The 17,021-nt window shown below is 36.6% G+C and overlaps 1 protein-coding gene across 2 annotated transcripts in view; it reads right to left on the reverse strand.

Moving 5' to 3' along the window:
- The window catches only part of DCBLD2 (discoidin, CUB and LCCL domain containing 2), a 99,169-nt gene that overhangs the window by 29,285 nt on the left and 52,863 nt on the right, over positions 1-17,021 (reverse strand). For both annotated transcript variants that reach the window (XM_061194051.1, XM_061194052.1), the window contains exon 3: positions 9,203-9,340. In XM_061194051.1, coding sequence (XP_061050034.1) covers positions 9,203-9,340 — 138 coding nt within the window. The remainder of the gene's footprint in view (positions 1-9,202; positions 9,341-17,021) is intronic.

A 17,021-nucleotide genomic window follows, 5' to 3' on the forward strand; every position in this document is an offset into this window, starting at 1 on the left:
CCATCTGACTCAAACTTCTCACAGCAATGTATAAGAAGTTATCATAATGAATGGAATAGAACTGAGAGTCCAGAAATAAATCCTCAAATTTACAGTCATTGATTTCAACAACGGTGCCAAGACAATTTAATGGGGGTAAAAATAGTCTTTTTAACAAATGATGCTGGGACAACTGGATATCCACATGCAAAAGAAAGAAACCAAACCCCTACCTCAGATCATATATAAAAGTTAACTTAAGGTAGATCTAAATTCAAGAGCTAAAACTATAAAACACTTAGAAGAAAATATAGGTATAAATCTTGACTTTGGATTAAGCAATAGTTTCTTAGATATGACACCAAAAGCATAAGCAAATACATAAAAATACATAAATTGATTTCATCAAAATTTGAAATTGCTGTGCTTCAAAGAAGGCTATCATGAAAGAGAAAGATAAGCCAAAGAATGGCAGAAAATATTTTCAAAGCATATATCTGATAAGGATCTAGTATTCAGAATACATAAGGAATTATTACAACTAGACATTAAAAAGACAACCCAATTTTAAAAGGAGCAAAGGATCTGAATAGACAGTTCTCCAATGAAGATATACAAATGGCTAATAAGCACATGAAAAGATACTCAACATGATTAAGTATCAGGGAAATAATAATAAAAATTACAGCGAGATACCACTTTATACCCACTAGGATGACTAGAATCAAAAAAACAGATAACAAGTGTCGTCAAGGATGTGGAGAAACTGGAACCCTCATATATTGCTAGTGGAATTGTGAAATGGTGCAACTGCTTTGGAAAATGGTCTGTCAGTGCCTTAAAAGGGTAAATACAGAGGTACCATATGACCCAGCAATTCCACTACCAGGTATATACCCATGAAAATTTAAAACATGTGTCCATACAACACGTGTACACAAATGTTCATCAACTGATGAACGGGTAAACAAAATGTGAAAGAAGTGGTATATTCATAAAATGAAATATTACCTGGCCATAAAAAGTAAGTACTCATACATACTACAACATGGATCAACTTTGAAAACATGCTAAGTGAAAGAAGCCAGTCACAAAATAGCACATATTACATGATTTCATTTATATGAAATATCCAGAATAGGCAAATCTAGAGAGATAAAAGTAGATTAGTGGTAACCTAGGACTGGAGGGGGTTAAAGATTAGCGAATGGGGAGTGATTATTACTGACTACAGGGTTTCTTTTGTGGTGATGAAAATGGTCTAAAATTGACTGTGGTGATGACTGCACAACCCTGAGTATACTGAAAATCAGTGAACTGTATATTTTAAGTAGATGAATTGTATGGTATGCGAATTATCTCAATAAAACTATTATTAAGAACTTAAAAACAAGAAAGAAAAAGAAGCTATCACAGAAGTAGTAATAATTTCCTTTCATATACAGCACATCTGCATTGATGGATGAAATAAGCTTAGTAAAAGACAGAGCCAGGATTGGCAGTTTGTTTATTTATTCATTTGTTCATGCATTCAACAAGTATTTAATAAGTATGTATTATGATTAGGTGTTCTTCTAGGTGCTACAGATGGAGCAAAGAACAATCAGACAAAAATCCCTGCATATATGAAGTGTACCTCCTGTGGGGGTAAGAAAAAATAGACAATGTAAATAAGAAAAATATATAGTGTATTAGTCGGTAATAAATATGCTAGAAAAATAAAGGAAGGACGTTAGGGAAAGTTAAGGGGTTGCAATTTTAAGTAGAGTGGTCAGGGTAGGCCTTACTGAGAAGGAAGCATTTGAATAAAACTCTAAAATAGGTGAGGGAGTGAGGTATCAGGTATGTGGAAAACGGAGAACAGTGAAAGGGAATCACAAAGGCCCTCAGGAGGAAGCGTGCCCAGCATTGTTGAGGCCAGAGTGAACAAGGGGAAGACAAGTAAGAGATGAAGCCAAACGAGTCATGAGAAGCCATATCCTAATGGTGTCTTGGAGGTAAGGACACTGGGCAGAATGAGATGGGACCTTCGATTTAATAGGATCACACTGATCACTGGGTTGAGAGTAGACTGAAGGGGAGAAAGGGCAGAAACAAAGGTCAGGGAGGAATCTCTTGCCATAATTGAGGTAAGAGTTGATGGTAACGTGAACTAGTGTAGCAGTGGAGGCGAAGAGATGTAGTCAAATTCTGATATACGTACATATATATTCAGAGAGGTGGTTGATGGATGTGAAGTTTGAGACAAAGAGTCAAAGATAACTTGAAGGTTTCTGACCTGCGCTAATTAAAAGTATGCATTCCACGTAAAGTGCTTAGGGCAGTGATTATAATAGTAAGTACTGATAAAGTACTCACTGTCAGCTCAACTATCATGCTGGATCCACTTTAACACGGCAGACAATACTAGAAAATCAGTGATATATGTTCACAGTGAAGCGCAGTATATAATTCACTCAGTTCTCAGCTAAGAGCTTCTGCATGGGAATTTTTTTTTTTTTTTGGTAATTTTACTCCAATATTTAATACATACAAAAGAATACTTATAACATATACATTATTACACGAAACCCCAAATATACTGTGAACTTCATTTGGGTGCTCTGGACAACAGGGAATGGCGGCAGTAGGCCGCAGAACGCCCTCAGGGATTCTGCTGAAGCCCACAGCACTCTATTCCCTCTCTTACCCCGCGCGGCCCAAAGAAGAAGTGGCATCTACAGTGCACATTCTACACTAGTTTTAGCAGCAGAGTCTAACCCAAAGTGAGTGTGATCATAATCCCTATAAAAAGAGCTGCTCTAACATCTGCCTTCCTTAACCTCAGAAGGCTTTAAAGAGGAGGCAGGCCTCCGTGGGGTTTTGAAGGCAGGATTACGTGACTGTGAGGAAGAGCACAAGAAAAATACGAAAACAAAGGTGAGCCAATAATCAACAACAGGATGACAGATTTCAGGGTTTTCTTAATGAAGACATCAACATCAGATTTTCTAAGACAGCTCTAACTTAGTTAGCAATATTACTATGAGCCATAATTGATATCCTATACACAGGGTTTTATTTAAAGTACAATTAAAATTTTTTCTAATACACAATAACTGCATAGGCTTGGGAACTTCATAGTTATTCCATGAAATATTTTTAAAAACATGATACCTAATGTTAACCCACATGTAATACCATGAAAATATGATATTTTATAAGTTCACAAATAATAAAAAATATCAGCATATTGGCTACTAACTTAGAAATATTTTTGATTGACAGCACTGTCTATTTCTGAGATTAAAGGACTGTGAAAGAGATTTAGATTTTCCCCCAATTAATACTCTGTTTTGTGCTCTTGAATAAATTGAAAAAAGACTCTCAGCAGTGTTAGTACCCATCACTAATGAGAGTATATCACCAACTATATTAGCTGCAGGGTATAATTTTTGTCCAGCTGAAGCCATTTACTTCTGAGGGAAGGGATGCTTGAGTGCCTTTATTTATTCTAACTCAAGGAAGCATAAAGCACTGTAACTAAGTAATTATATTTATTTACCAGAAAGAAGAAAATACACGAAGCAAGACAATGTATACTACAAATTCTTCTCCTTTATTTGCTCTGAAATTCTTTTAAATAACAAATTCCCCAGAAACTGAAGGGACCCGAGATCATTCTTTCCCAATTCTTACTTTGTCAGCAACCTTGCATTGTAGGTGTACAGATAGCTACTTTGTTCAAGAGCTAGAGGATGTGGGACAAGGCTCATCTTTCTGCTAAATTCTTGTGTCGATATTATTGTGTAGCCTTGGGAATAATTCCTTGTTTCCACGATAGGAACCTGGCACTGATTTCTACCATGTGCAATCTAGTGAAGGGAAATTTACATATATAATAAAACATAATTTACCGTGATTCAGCATCAACTAACATTTACTAAGTGGCAGATAATTTATGTGGTATTTTACATCTAATCTCCTTTTACATACTGAGAATAGAGATTAAATCTTGTTTCTCTTAGAAATATTACAATGCCATCTATGGAAGCTGAGTCCACAACAGGAGCTCAGGAAAAATTTTCTCAGATGAAAATAGTCAATTTTTTTTTTTTCACAGATGATGTAGGCATGGCTCAGTTGCCTAAGCAATAAGTCAAATAGGCTACAAGCTACATATGGATAGATCAAACCCTCTCCACACCTAAATTCCTATATACTAAAAAATGAATATAAGACATATTAAAAGACATTATAAGACATATTGAAATAACATGACATCTTATATTAAAATATGAGACATTAAAAATATTAAAGATTGTAAGCCACATTAAAATTCTTTTGTAACCTAGTATCGAGGACACTCATAATATCTTAGTAAGAGTAGCAGTGAATGAATTTGTCCCTCAGATAGCACAAGATAGCACAAACACATACCTAGCCCCTTCAAAGAATTGCTAACGTACTAAAAAAACAAAAAAACAAAAAAACCCAAAACACATAGAAAACACTTAAAATCATTAAGGTGCTCTTGAGGTTATCTGTCAGTCTGAAATAAACTCTATCTCATAAAGGTGAATTGCCTCTTTGGGTTATACCACCTTAACGAATTAATTCTGTTTATAAATTTCTCTGCGAAATTGGTAACACTTTATTCATCAGCACCTTTGTTGTACCAATTGACATCAAAATACAGATATTTTTCTGCATGTATACACACAAACACTACACATATTCATTTGTGTATAAGTAAGGACAAATCTAAAAATACGCATGTAAACTGAGACTTCATTAATAAAATCTTACTAAATAGTTTAAAAGTTTTAAAACGTTTGCCAGACACAACAACAAAAATTAGGAACACAACAGAAAAACTAAAAATAGAAACATAGCTAAGTGTAGCACTCAAAACAGAAAGGATCCTATAAAATTACTGTACAATTAAGGTAGCAAACAATCTAAGGAATTCATGCTCTATTTTCAAAACCAAAAACATCCCATGCAGGAAAAAAACAACCAGTTACAGAAATCTGGACCCTATTAGAAAGGAGTTCTCTATTCCGCCCCTATGTTTCATTTACAAGTTAATATAATCCAATGGAAGATGGAAGAAATGGAAAATATTTGCAAAAAAATGTGGTTAAAGAATGTAGCAATTAAAACCTTTTATACTATCGGTGTTAAGTCTAAAAATAACCCAGCATATAGCAATAATAACCCTGTCAAATGGGAATATTTGTCAGGCTCAGCTGTTCCCAAGTCCTAGGCACATTGTCAGGAGGCAATGAACAAACAAGTGTTTATGAGTTCCAATTAGGCAGTATGTTAATACTGCTACATTGGATCATTTTATTTCACATGTAATTTTAAACTAGCTCCTGTTTTTTCCTAAAAAAATAAAGGCAAACTTTAGAGTGACCAATACAAAATTCTGGATTGGTAAAATTTGAAGTAATGAGGTTTAACATTACTTTTTAAGTGATAATTCATGTTCTAAAAAAGGAATATCAGACTATCACTTTTCAGCTGGTCATATACATATATATGTGTACACACACACAGATACACACCCCACCCCAAACTGATGGCACATAACAAACAGAGGCTGCCTTAAAAGACCTGAAGCTATCAATGCAAATGCAGACATGCCTTCTGAGCTCATTGTTGCGTAACTAAAATTACCTAAAAAATTATTGCCCAGAGTCATCCTAGAAATGTTGAGCTTTTCTTAGAAACTGGCTAATGTTGAACAGATTCAAAACCAGGAATTTAGAGCAAATCACCTATAAAATTCATTTTATTTTTCAAGTCCAGTGGTAAATGTTTTTTACATTTACATTTTAGAATGAAAATGTCGGTATCATTTATTATTCTGGATTAAAAGATCTGAGTTACTGAGTCTGGACCTGTGAGTGGCTGGCTTTGCCTCTCTCAGTAAGACCAGCAGTAACTAAGGAGTTTCTCTCTACAGAACTTCTAAACAGTGGTTGCTAATATGTTGCCCAGGATATGTCTAGGATCCACGTACATCTTCAATTTTCAGATGAAAATTTCAATTTCAGAAAGTCTAGTTCGAATTTGATGGAATTATACCAACTCAGAGTAAATTACCAATCCTCTAATTATTACTGAAGTGTTGATTAATATTTTTATCTGTCTTTCTTTGCTACCCAATAGAAACAGGAAAAATTCCTTTCACTGGTGGATAAAAATCTTTCAAAAATGAGGTTTACAGGTGAAAATTAAAAGCAGTAATTGTCAATGTAAAAGACTGGAAACTACTGCTCAAAGATCATTAAAAATAACAGAGGGGAATAAAACCATAAAAGTTATAAAAACTAGACCCTAAAGTGAAGAGCACACCAGGTACAGGGCCCCAGACATCACCGAGGCACTGCAGCAGCTCAGAGCCTCGTCCAAGAGGCTTCTTTGTGGCCGAAGCCTCTTACTTCAACATAAACTCAGCTAGAATGAATATTAATCCTTTGAAATGTTTCCCTGTAGAAGATATGTCTGGTTCAAAAGTCTTTAAAAAGAATTAAATTAGAATTTGGCCTAATTCTGGAGCTACTTTTATAGCAAGATCTCTTAATTTGGTCATCTCTGATCCAATCCCCTCTAAACAGCCTCTTACCTGGCCTCCCTACAATTCTTCTTCCTCTCTTTGGCCCATTCTTCACAGATCAGGGAATCGTAAAAACATAAATCCAGTCACATCACTACTCTGCTCTAACAGCTTCCATGCACTTTTTTTGGGATAAAACTCCAACCCTTACATTTTCTGCAAGGCCCTGAATAATGTGACTTACTCACCACTCATTCATTTCACCCCAGCTGTGTTGGTTATTTTTCCGGTTCCTCCAAAGCTCCTTCCCACCCTAAGGCCTTTGCACCTGCTGCTCTCTTCCCTACAATGTTCTTCCTTGTATGTCTGGAACCTCCAATTAATCCTTTGGTTCTGGGCTCAGAAGTGGTTTCTTCGGGAGAGCTTTGCTCTTCATCAATCTTCTACTCCCTGCACCCTTCTGGCCTCCCATTATTTGAATGTTTCCTCCATCATACTTATTATAACTGCAATTAAGTAACCATGTGTTTCATGCCTTTTTCCAACCCTGTACTGTAAGCCCTATGAGGGTGTGATTGCGTCTGTCTCATTTACTGCTGTTTTCCCAGTGCCAGGCCTATTGCAGGAAATAAGGCACTGAAGGGAATATAATTTTGCAATGAGCTCTTGTAAGAAGTAATGAAAATTTGTCTATCTTACACAAAATCATGGCTGTATCAACCACACATCACACTATAACATTAACAAGTCTTTGTGACAGTTTAACAAATGAGGAAGCCAGTGAAGCAAGATTTTTCACAACTTTTTCATTCCCAAATACTCTAAACTGTTAACTAGGTTATTAAGCTGGGGACATGTAGTGATGTTCCTTGAAAATATTCATGGAATTCAGTGTGACAGCTAAGTTTCCTGGATGGAAACAAACTGAGACTCTCAACCAAAGCACACCAACCTTCAAATGAATGAGCCATTACGAAATTATGTCTGAAAGGCCACCCAAGAAGAAGTAATATGAAATTCAACCAGTATTCTCTTGAATTTAGCCAATTCACTTCAAATAAAACAAATGCTTGATGGATGGGTAAGAACGCACAAAAACATTAAGAAAAAATTCAGGAGCAAGCTGTGAGATGAGGATTTCCCAAGATGATTATGACTTTGGAAAGTGTTACTATAAAGAAGTTCCTGATTATGGTGGATATTTCGAAAAAATCTTTGGAAGCTAAGAGTCATCTAAAATAGTGACATAGCCATTTTAAATCTGGCATAGATGTATATAAGTCTATAATATACTGATTGTGGTATCTGAGATGATTGTCAATTCTTAAGAAACTCTAATAAGGGCATTTAGGTTTCCGTGGATCAAAAGCTCCATAATTTAAATATCCAATGTAAGAAACTTTTTATTGTAAAGAGGAGATACTTATTTTCCAGAAACCTTTAACTCAATAAATAACAAAGAGAGAAAGGGGAAAATATGAAAAAGCAAAATAAATAATTTAACCTGATACTGCGACCAAGAAACTTAAGAAGAATAAGAAGCAAATTAATTATCTTCTATCCTCTCACCCATCAACCCAAGACTTTCGCAAAGTAACACCGAAAGGACGGAAAGCTATCATTTCACTCTGTGTTTTCTACCTTACTCTTCTGATGGTGGCGGGCAGGGCAGGAGTGGGGAAAGTAAGATGTGTGTGTGTACAGTAGTGAAAGGGGGGAAACTAACATTTGTCTTCTGCCTACTATGTTATGTGCCTACAGACACTAAACATGTATTATTAGATTTAGTCCTCACAACTAACCCATTTACAGATGAAACTGACAGAGGTGAAATGACTGGTCAGAGGTCACCTGCTTAGTACACAACAAAGGCAGGCTTTGATTCCAGGGCTACTTAGTGCCCCTTCTACAACACCACACTGCCTTAGTTTTCCTAGTTCTGTCAAATATATTAATTGTTCATTTAGCATAACATTTCCAGTTCTTTTCTTTCCATTATTCCATTCAAATGAGTTTTCTTTTTCACTCTGAGGGATTTTATTAGCCTTCAAACCTTGTTCCATAGCTTAGAAATTAAGGGAAAGTAGACCTTGTTTCACACAGAACAGCTCTGTCTCACACTCTTAATGAAACTTTAATGAGACAGATAGTGTGTATCTATTTCACTTAATAGCCTTGCTTTTAATTCCCCCCTTCAGATTCTAAATATTAACAATCTAGAAAATATCTCATGTTTATGTTGTAGTGTCTCAGAGAGCACTCCCCAGGTTACTCGTGGTGCTATGCAAGTCTCTTCTTTGAAAAGAATGGTAATACGGTTTTTAACACAGTAAGGTGAAGTGGTAAACTGTGGATAATAAAGCTTTAAATTGATACATTTCAGTAACTGATAGATTTTTTTAAAGTTATTATCATTTGTGTTCCAATCTTATAAAGGTGGAAAACTCAATATTTCTTCTACTAAGGAAAGGTAAGTATATAAAAAGACTTTATATAAAGTTAATATACTTAATTTTTAAAATTCTGAAACTGATCTAATTTTGTCAGATTTATGTATGTGGTATTAACTGTTCAGTCTTCCTACTCTATTCCAAACTCAGATAACAGGTACTCAAAGAAAACATTGCATTTTTGTTTTCAGAAACTGTGGGAATCATGATATAAAGTGAAAATTACCTTGCTTATCTATAACCGAGTACGAAGCCAAAAATCCTCGTCCAGAAACATGAATTCCACTCATGAACAGCACTGTAATTTCATTGCTTTTTGATTCAATTGAATGGTTCATTTGCAACCCCAGACCACAGTATTTGCCTAGGAATCAAAGAAAAGCAGATATTTGGTGTGATTCATGAAGTCAATAATATTTACAATGTAGGTAAAAGAATCATAATAATATACCAAACTGGGCATTAAATTAACCTAAAATGATGACTAGAATGTTTAATGATGCAAAACTCACATTACTCTGGAGAGAAAAAAAAATTCCAAGTAATAACTGTTCAAATGATTCAAAAGGAAAAACAGTGTATACAGGCATCACTGACCTTATAATGACTCAATTTCCTGTGAAATATATTTATACTCTTTAAAACTGTGACAAGGAATTTTAAAAAATTAACTTAAAGCATTTCATGCAGGTAGGTGGCTCATAAATGAATTGACAGTCAAGCAGTAGTATTCTTAACATGTTCCCCAAGGGGGAACAGATTCTTGAGCTCAGGGCACCCCTCAAACCTTTTACAGACCGTCTCAAGTTTTCTTCCAAAAATTGTTGGACTTCTGTCAACCCCTTCAGGTGATCATATCTAGTCCTACAGCTTTAACTATGATATGACAATTCACATTTATACCTCTACATAGCCTTTTCCTTGAACTTCAGACGCATATATCTAACTGCCTACCAACTTTTATCCTTTAATGTCTAACAGACATGTAAAAAATAACATATCCTCCCTCAGTACAGATCTAAGTTTATTAAGATAAAAGGGCAGAAAAAAAAATTAGAGCAAGATATCCACCAATAACTAATAAAAATGGGTTTTTCTTATGTACCTGGTAACTTTAACAAATTCTGAATAAAAAGTTCAAAAAATATTTTAAGTTGAACAACATCACTTGAATAAGAGTAATGTGAACTTCCATAGATATCATTTTCAAGGACTATACATTTTCATGTGAGTAGAAAATGCTAAATAATCAACCAAAACCCCCCACCAGAACTGGTAAGGGAGATAAGGTCACAAGGTCGATATACATAAGTCAATTGTAAACAATAACCTAATCAAAATGGGCAGAAGACCTAAATAGACATTTCTCCAAAGAAGACATACAGATGGCCAACAGGCACATGAAAAGATGCTCAACACTACTAATTACTAGAGAAATGCAAATCAAAACTACAATGAGGTATCACCTCATACCTGTCAGAATGCTATCATCAAAAAGTCTACAAATAATAAATGCTGGAGAGGGTGTGAAGAAAAGGGAACCCTCCTACACTGCTGGTGGGAATGTAAATTGGTGCAGCCACTATGGAAAACTGTAAAATAGAGCTACCATATGATTCAGCAATCTCACTCCTGGTAACATATCCAGAAAAGAGGAAAACTGTAATTTGAAAAGATACATGCACCCCCTCCCCCCGCCAATGTTCATAATATAGCAGCACTATTTACAATAGCCAAGACACAGAAGCAACGTAAGCGTCCATCAACAAATGAATGGATAAAGAAGATGTGGTATGGGACTTCGCTGGTGGTCCAGTGGTAAAGAATCCACCTTCCAATGGAGGGAACGCGGGTTCGATCCCTGGTCGGGGAACTAAGATCCCACATGCTGCGGGGCAACTAAGCCCGCATGCCTCAACGATAGAGCCTGCGTGCTGCAAACTACAGAGCCCAGGCACTCTGGAGCCCAAGCACTCTGGAGTCCACGTGCCCTGGAGCCCGCACACCACAACTAGAGACAGAAAACCCACAGGCCACAACTAGAGAGAAGCCCGCACACTGCAACAAAGACCCGATGGAGCCGGAAAAAAAAAAAAATAGAAAGAAAAAAAGACAAAAAAAAAAAGACGTGGTATGTATGTATGTGTATGTGTGTATATATATATACACACACCACATATACACACATATATACACATAATGGAATATTACTCAGCCATAAAAGAATGAAATATTGCCACCTGCAGCAACATAGATGGACCTAGAGAATATCATACTAAGTGAAGTCAGAAAGACAAATACATGATATCACTTATATGGGGAATCTAAAAAATAATACAAATGAATTCATTATAAAACAGAAACAGACTCACAGACACAGTAAACAAACTTATGGTTGACAAAGGGGAGAGAGAAGTGGAGGCAAAAATTAGGAGTATGGGATTAACAGATACAAAATACTACTGTATATAAAGTAGATAAGCAACAAAGATTTACTGTATAGCACATGGAATTATACTCAAAATCTCGTAATAGCCTATAATGGAATATAATTTGCAAAAAAAAAAACCGTGATTCACTATGCTGTACACCTGGAAACTAACATAATATTGTAAATCAACTATACTTCAATTTTAAAAAATCAATTTTATTTCCATATACTAGTGACAATCTGAAATGAAATTTTTAAAGCTTAATTTATAATAGCAACAAAAAGATTAACTATTTAGAGATACATTAAAAAAAAAGAAATTCAAAACCTGTACATTAAATATGCAAAACAGAAGAGCACCAGAATCACAACTGGCTGCTGGACAATCATCGACAGGAAGACACTGGACTTCACCAAGGAGGATACCCCACGTCCAAGGACAGAGGAGAAGCCACAGTGAGACGGTAGGAGGGGCGTAATCAGAGTAAAGTCAAATCCCATAACTGCTGGGTGGGTGACTCACAGACTGGCGAGCACTTATACCACAGAAGTCCACCCCCTGGAGTGAAAGTTCTGAGCCCCACATCAGGCTTCCCAACCTGGGGGTCCGGCAATGGGAGGCGGAATTCATAGAGAATCAGACTTTGAAGCCTAGTGGGAATTGATTGCAGGACTTCGACAGGACTGGGGGAAACAGAGAACCCACTCTTGGAGGGCGTACACAAAATAGTGTGTGCATCGGGACCCAGGGGAAGGAGCAGTGACCCTGGGGGAGACTGAACCAGACATAACTGCTGGTGTTGGGGGGTCTCCTGCAGAGGCGGGGGCTGGCTCTGTTTCACCGTGGGGACAAGGACACTGGCAGCGGAGGTTCTGGGAAGTACTCCTTGGCGTGAGCCCTCCCAGAGTCTGCCATTAGCCCCACCAAAGAGCCCGGGTAGGCTCCAGTGTTGGGTTGCCTCAGGCAAAACAACCAACAGGGAGGGAACCCAGCCCCACCCAGCAACAGTCAAGTGGATTAAAGTTTTACAGAGCTCTGACCGCCACAGCAACAGTCAGCTCTACCCACCTCCAGAGCCTCCCATCAAGCCTCTTAGATAGCCTCAACCACCAGAGGGCAGACAGCAGAAGCAAGAAAAACTACAGTCCTGCAGCCTGTGGAACAGAAACCACATTTACAGAAAGATAGACAAGATGAAAAGGCAGAGGGCTATATACCAGATGAAGGAACAAGAAAAAACCCCAGAAAAACAACTAAATGAAGTGGAGATAGGCAACCTTCCAGAAAAAGAATTCAGAATAATGATAGTGAAGATGATCCAGGACCTTGGAATAAGAATGGAGGCAAAGATTGAGAAGATGCAAGAAATGATTAACAAAGACCTAGAAGAATTAAAGAACAAACAAACAGAGATGAACAATACAATAACTGAAATGAAAACTACACTAGAAGGAATCAATAGTAGAATAACTGAGGCAGAAGAACGGATAAGTGACCTGGAAGACAGAATGGTGGAATTCACTGCTGCGGAACAGACTAAAGAGAAAAGAATGAAAAGAAATGAAGACAGCCTAAGAGACCTCTGGGACAACATTAAACGCAACAACATTCGCATTATACGGGTCCCAGAAGGAGAAGAGAGAGAGAAAGGACCAGAGAAAATATTTGAAGAGATTATAGTCGAAAACTTCCCTAACATGGGAAAGGAAATAGCCACCCAAGTCCAGGAAGCGCAGAGAGTCCCATACAGGATAAACCCAAGGAGAAGCACGCCGAGACACATAGTAATCAAAGTGGCAAAAATTAAAGACAAAGAAAAATTATTGAAAGCAGCAAGGGAAAAACGACAAATAACATACAAGGGAACTCCCATAAGGTTAACAGCTGATTTGTCAGCAGAAACTCTACAAGCCAGAAGGGAGTGGCATGATATACTTCAAGTGCTGAAAGGGAAGAACCTACAACCAAGATTACTCTACCCGGCAAGGATCTCATTTAGATTTGATGGAGAAATCAAAAGCTTTACAGACAAGCAAAAGCTAAGAGAATTCAGCACCACCAAACCAGCTCTACAACAAATGTTAAAGGAACTTCTCTAAGTGGGAAACACAAGAGAAGAAAAGGACCTACAAAAACAAACCCAAAACAATTAAGAAAATGGTCATAGGAACATACATATCGATAATTACCTTAAACGTGAATGGATTAAACGCTCCAGCCAAAAGACACAGGCTTGCTGAATGGATACAAAAACAAGACCCATATATATGCTGTCTACAAGAGACCCACTTTAGACCTAGGGACACATACAGACTGAAAGTGAGGGGATGGAAAAAGATATTCCATGCAAATGGAAATCAAAAGAAAGCTGGAGTAGCTATACTCATATCAGATAAAATAGACTTTAAAATAAAGAATGTTACAAGAGACAAGGAAGGACACTACATAATGATCAAGGGATCAATCCAAGAAGAAGATATAACAATTATAAATATATATGCACCCAACATAGGAGCACCTCATTACATAAGGCAATTGCTAACAGCTATAAAAGAGGAAATTGATAGTAACACAATAATAGTGGGGGACTTTAACACCTCACTTACACCAATGGACAGATCATCCAAAATGAAAATAAATAAGGAAACAGAAGCTTTAAATGACACAATAGACCAGATAGATTTAATTGATATTTATAGGACATTCCATCCAAAAACAGCAGATTACATGTTCTTCTCAAGTGCGCACGGAACATTCTCCAGGATAGATCACATCTTGGGTCACAAATCAAGCCTCAGTAAATTTAAGAAAACTGAAATCATATCAAGCATCTTTTCTGACCACAATGCTATGAGATTAGAAATGAATTACAGGGGAAAAAGCATAAAAAACACAAACACATGGAGGCTAAACAATACGTTACTAAATAACCAAGAGATTACTGAAGAAATCAAAGAAGAAATCAAAAAATACCTAGAGACAAATGACAATGAAAACACGACAACCCAAAACCTATGGGATGCTGCAAAAGCAGTTCTAAGAGGGAAGTTTATAGCTATACAAGCCTACCTAAAGAAACAAGAAAAATCTCAAGTAAACAATCTAACCTTACACCTAAAGAAACTAGAGAAAGAAGAACAAACAAAACCCAAAGTTAGCAGAAGGAAAGAAATCATAAAGATCAGAGCAGAAATAAATGAAATAGAAACAAAGAAAACAATAGCAAAGATCAATAAAACTAAAAGCTGGTTCTTTGAGAAGATAAACAAAATTGAATAGCCATTAGCCAGACTCATCAAGAAAAAGAGGGAGAGGACTCAAATCAATAAAATCAGAAATGAAAAAGGAGAAGTTACAACAGACACCGCAGAAATACAAAGCATCCTAAGAGACTACTACAAGCAACTTTATGCCAATAAAATGGACAACCTGGAAGAAATGGACAAATTCTTAGAAAGGTATAACCTTCCAAGACTGAACCAGGAAGAAGCAGAAAATATGAACAGACCAATCACAAGTAATGAAATTGAAACTGTGATTAAAAATCTTCCAACAAACAAAAGTCCAGGACCAGATGGCTTCACAGGTGAATTCTATCAAACATTTAGAGAAGAGCTAACACCTATCCTTCTCAAACTCTTCCAAAAAATTGCAGAGGAAGGAACACTCCCAAACTCATTCTATGAGGCCACCATCACCCTGATACCAAAACCAGACAAAGACACTACAAAAAAAGAAAATTACAGACCAATATCACTGATGAATATAGATGCAAAAATCCTCAACAAAATACTAGCAAACAGAATCCAACAACACATTAAAAGGATCATACACCACGATCAAGTGGGATTTATCCCAGGGATGCAAGGATTCTTCAATATACGCAAATCAATCAATGTGATACACCATATTAACAAATTGAAGAATAAAAACCATATGATCATCTCAATAGATGCAGAAAAAGCTTTTGACAAAATTCAACACCCATTTATGATAAAAACTCTCCAGAAAGTAGGCATAGAGGGAACCTACCTCAACATAATAAAGGCCATATATGACAAACCCACAGCAAACATCATTCTCAATGGTGAAAAACTGAAAGCATTTCCTCTAAGATCAGGAACGAGACAAGGATGTCCACTCTCACCACTATTATTCAACAGAGTTCTGGAAGTCCTAGCCACGGCAATCAGAGAAGAAAAAGAAATAAAAGGAATACAAATTGGAAAAGAAGAAGTAAAACTGTCACTGTTTGCAGATGACATGATACTATACATAGAGAATCCTAAAACTGCCACCAGAAAACTGCTAGAGCTAATTAATGAATATGGTGAAGTTGCAGGATACAAAATTAATGCACAGAAATCTCTTGCATTCCTATACACTAATGATGAAAAATCTGAAAGAGAAATTATGGAAACACTCCCATTTACCATTGCAACAAAAAGAATAAAATACCTAGGAATAAACCTACCTAGGGAGACAAAAGACCTGTATGCAGAAAACTATAAGACACTGATGAAAGAAATTAAAGATGATACCAACAGATGGAGAGATATACCATGTTCTTGGATTGGAAGAATCAACATTGTGAAAATGACTATACTACCCAAAGCAATCTACAGATTCAATGCAATCCCTATCAAATTACCAATGGCATTTTTTACGGAGCTAGAAAAAATCATCTTAAAATTTGTATGGAGACACAAAAGACCCCGAATAGCCAAAGTGGTCTTGAGGGAAAAAAACGGAGCTGGAGGAATCAGACTCCCTGACTTCAGACTGTACTACAAAGCTACAGTAATCAAGACAATATGGTACTGGCACAAAAACAGAAACATAGATCAATGGAACAAGATAGAAAGCCCAGAGATAAATAAACCCACGCACCTATGGTCAACTAATCTATGACAAAGGAAGCAAAGATATACGATGGAGAAAAGACAGTCTCTTCAATAAGTGGTGCTGGGAAAACTGGACAGCTACATGTAAAAGAATGAAATTAGAATACTCCCTAACACCATACACAAAAATAAACTCAAAATGGATTACAGACCTAAATGTAAGACTGGACACTATAAAACTCTTAGAGGAAAACATAGGAAGAACACTCTTTGACATAAATCACAGCAAGATCTTTTTTGATCCACCTCCTAGAGTAATGGAAATAAAAACAAAAATAAACAAATGGGACCTAATGAAACTTAAAAGCTTTTGCACAGCAAAGGAAACCATAAACAAGACGAAAAGACAACCCTCAGAATGGGAGAAAATATTTGCAAACGAATCAACGGACAAAGGATTAATCTCCAAAATATATAAACAGCTCATTCAGCTCAATATTAAAGAAACAAACACCCCAATCCAAAAATGGGCAGAAGACCTAAATAGACATTTCTCCAAAGAAGATATACAGACGGCCAAGAAGCACATGAAAAGATGCTCAACATCACTAATTATTAGAGAAATGCAAATCAAAACTACAATGAGGTATCACCTCACACCAGTTAGAATGGGCATCATCAGAAAATCTACAAACAACAAATGCTGGAGAGGGTGTGGAGAAAAGGGAACCCTCTTGCACTGTTGGTGGGAATGTAAATTGATACAGCC

The sequence above is a fragment of the Eubalaena glacialis genome, chromosome 6, assembly GCF_028564815.1.
Source record: "Eubalaena glacialis isolate mEubGla1 chromosome 6, mEubGla1.1.hap2.+ XY, whole genome shotgun sequence".
Classification (NCBI taxonomy): Eukaryota; Metazoa; Chordata; class Mammalia; order Artiodactyla; family Balaenidae; genus Eubalaena; species Eubalaena glacialis.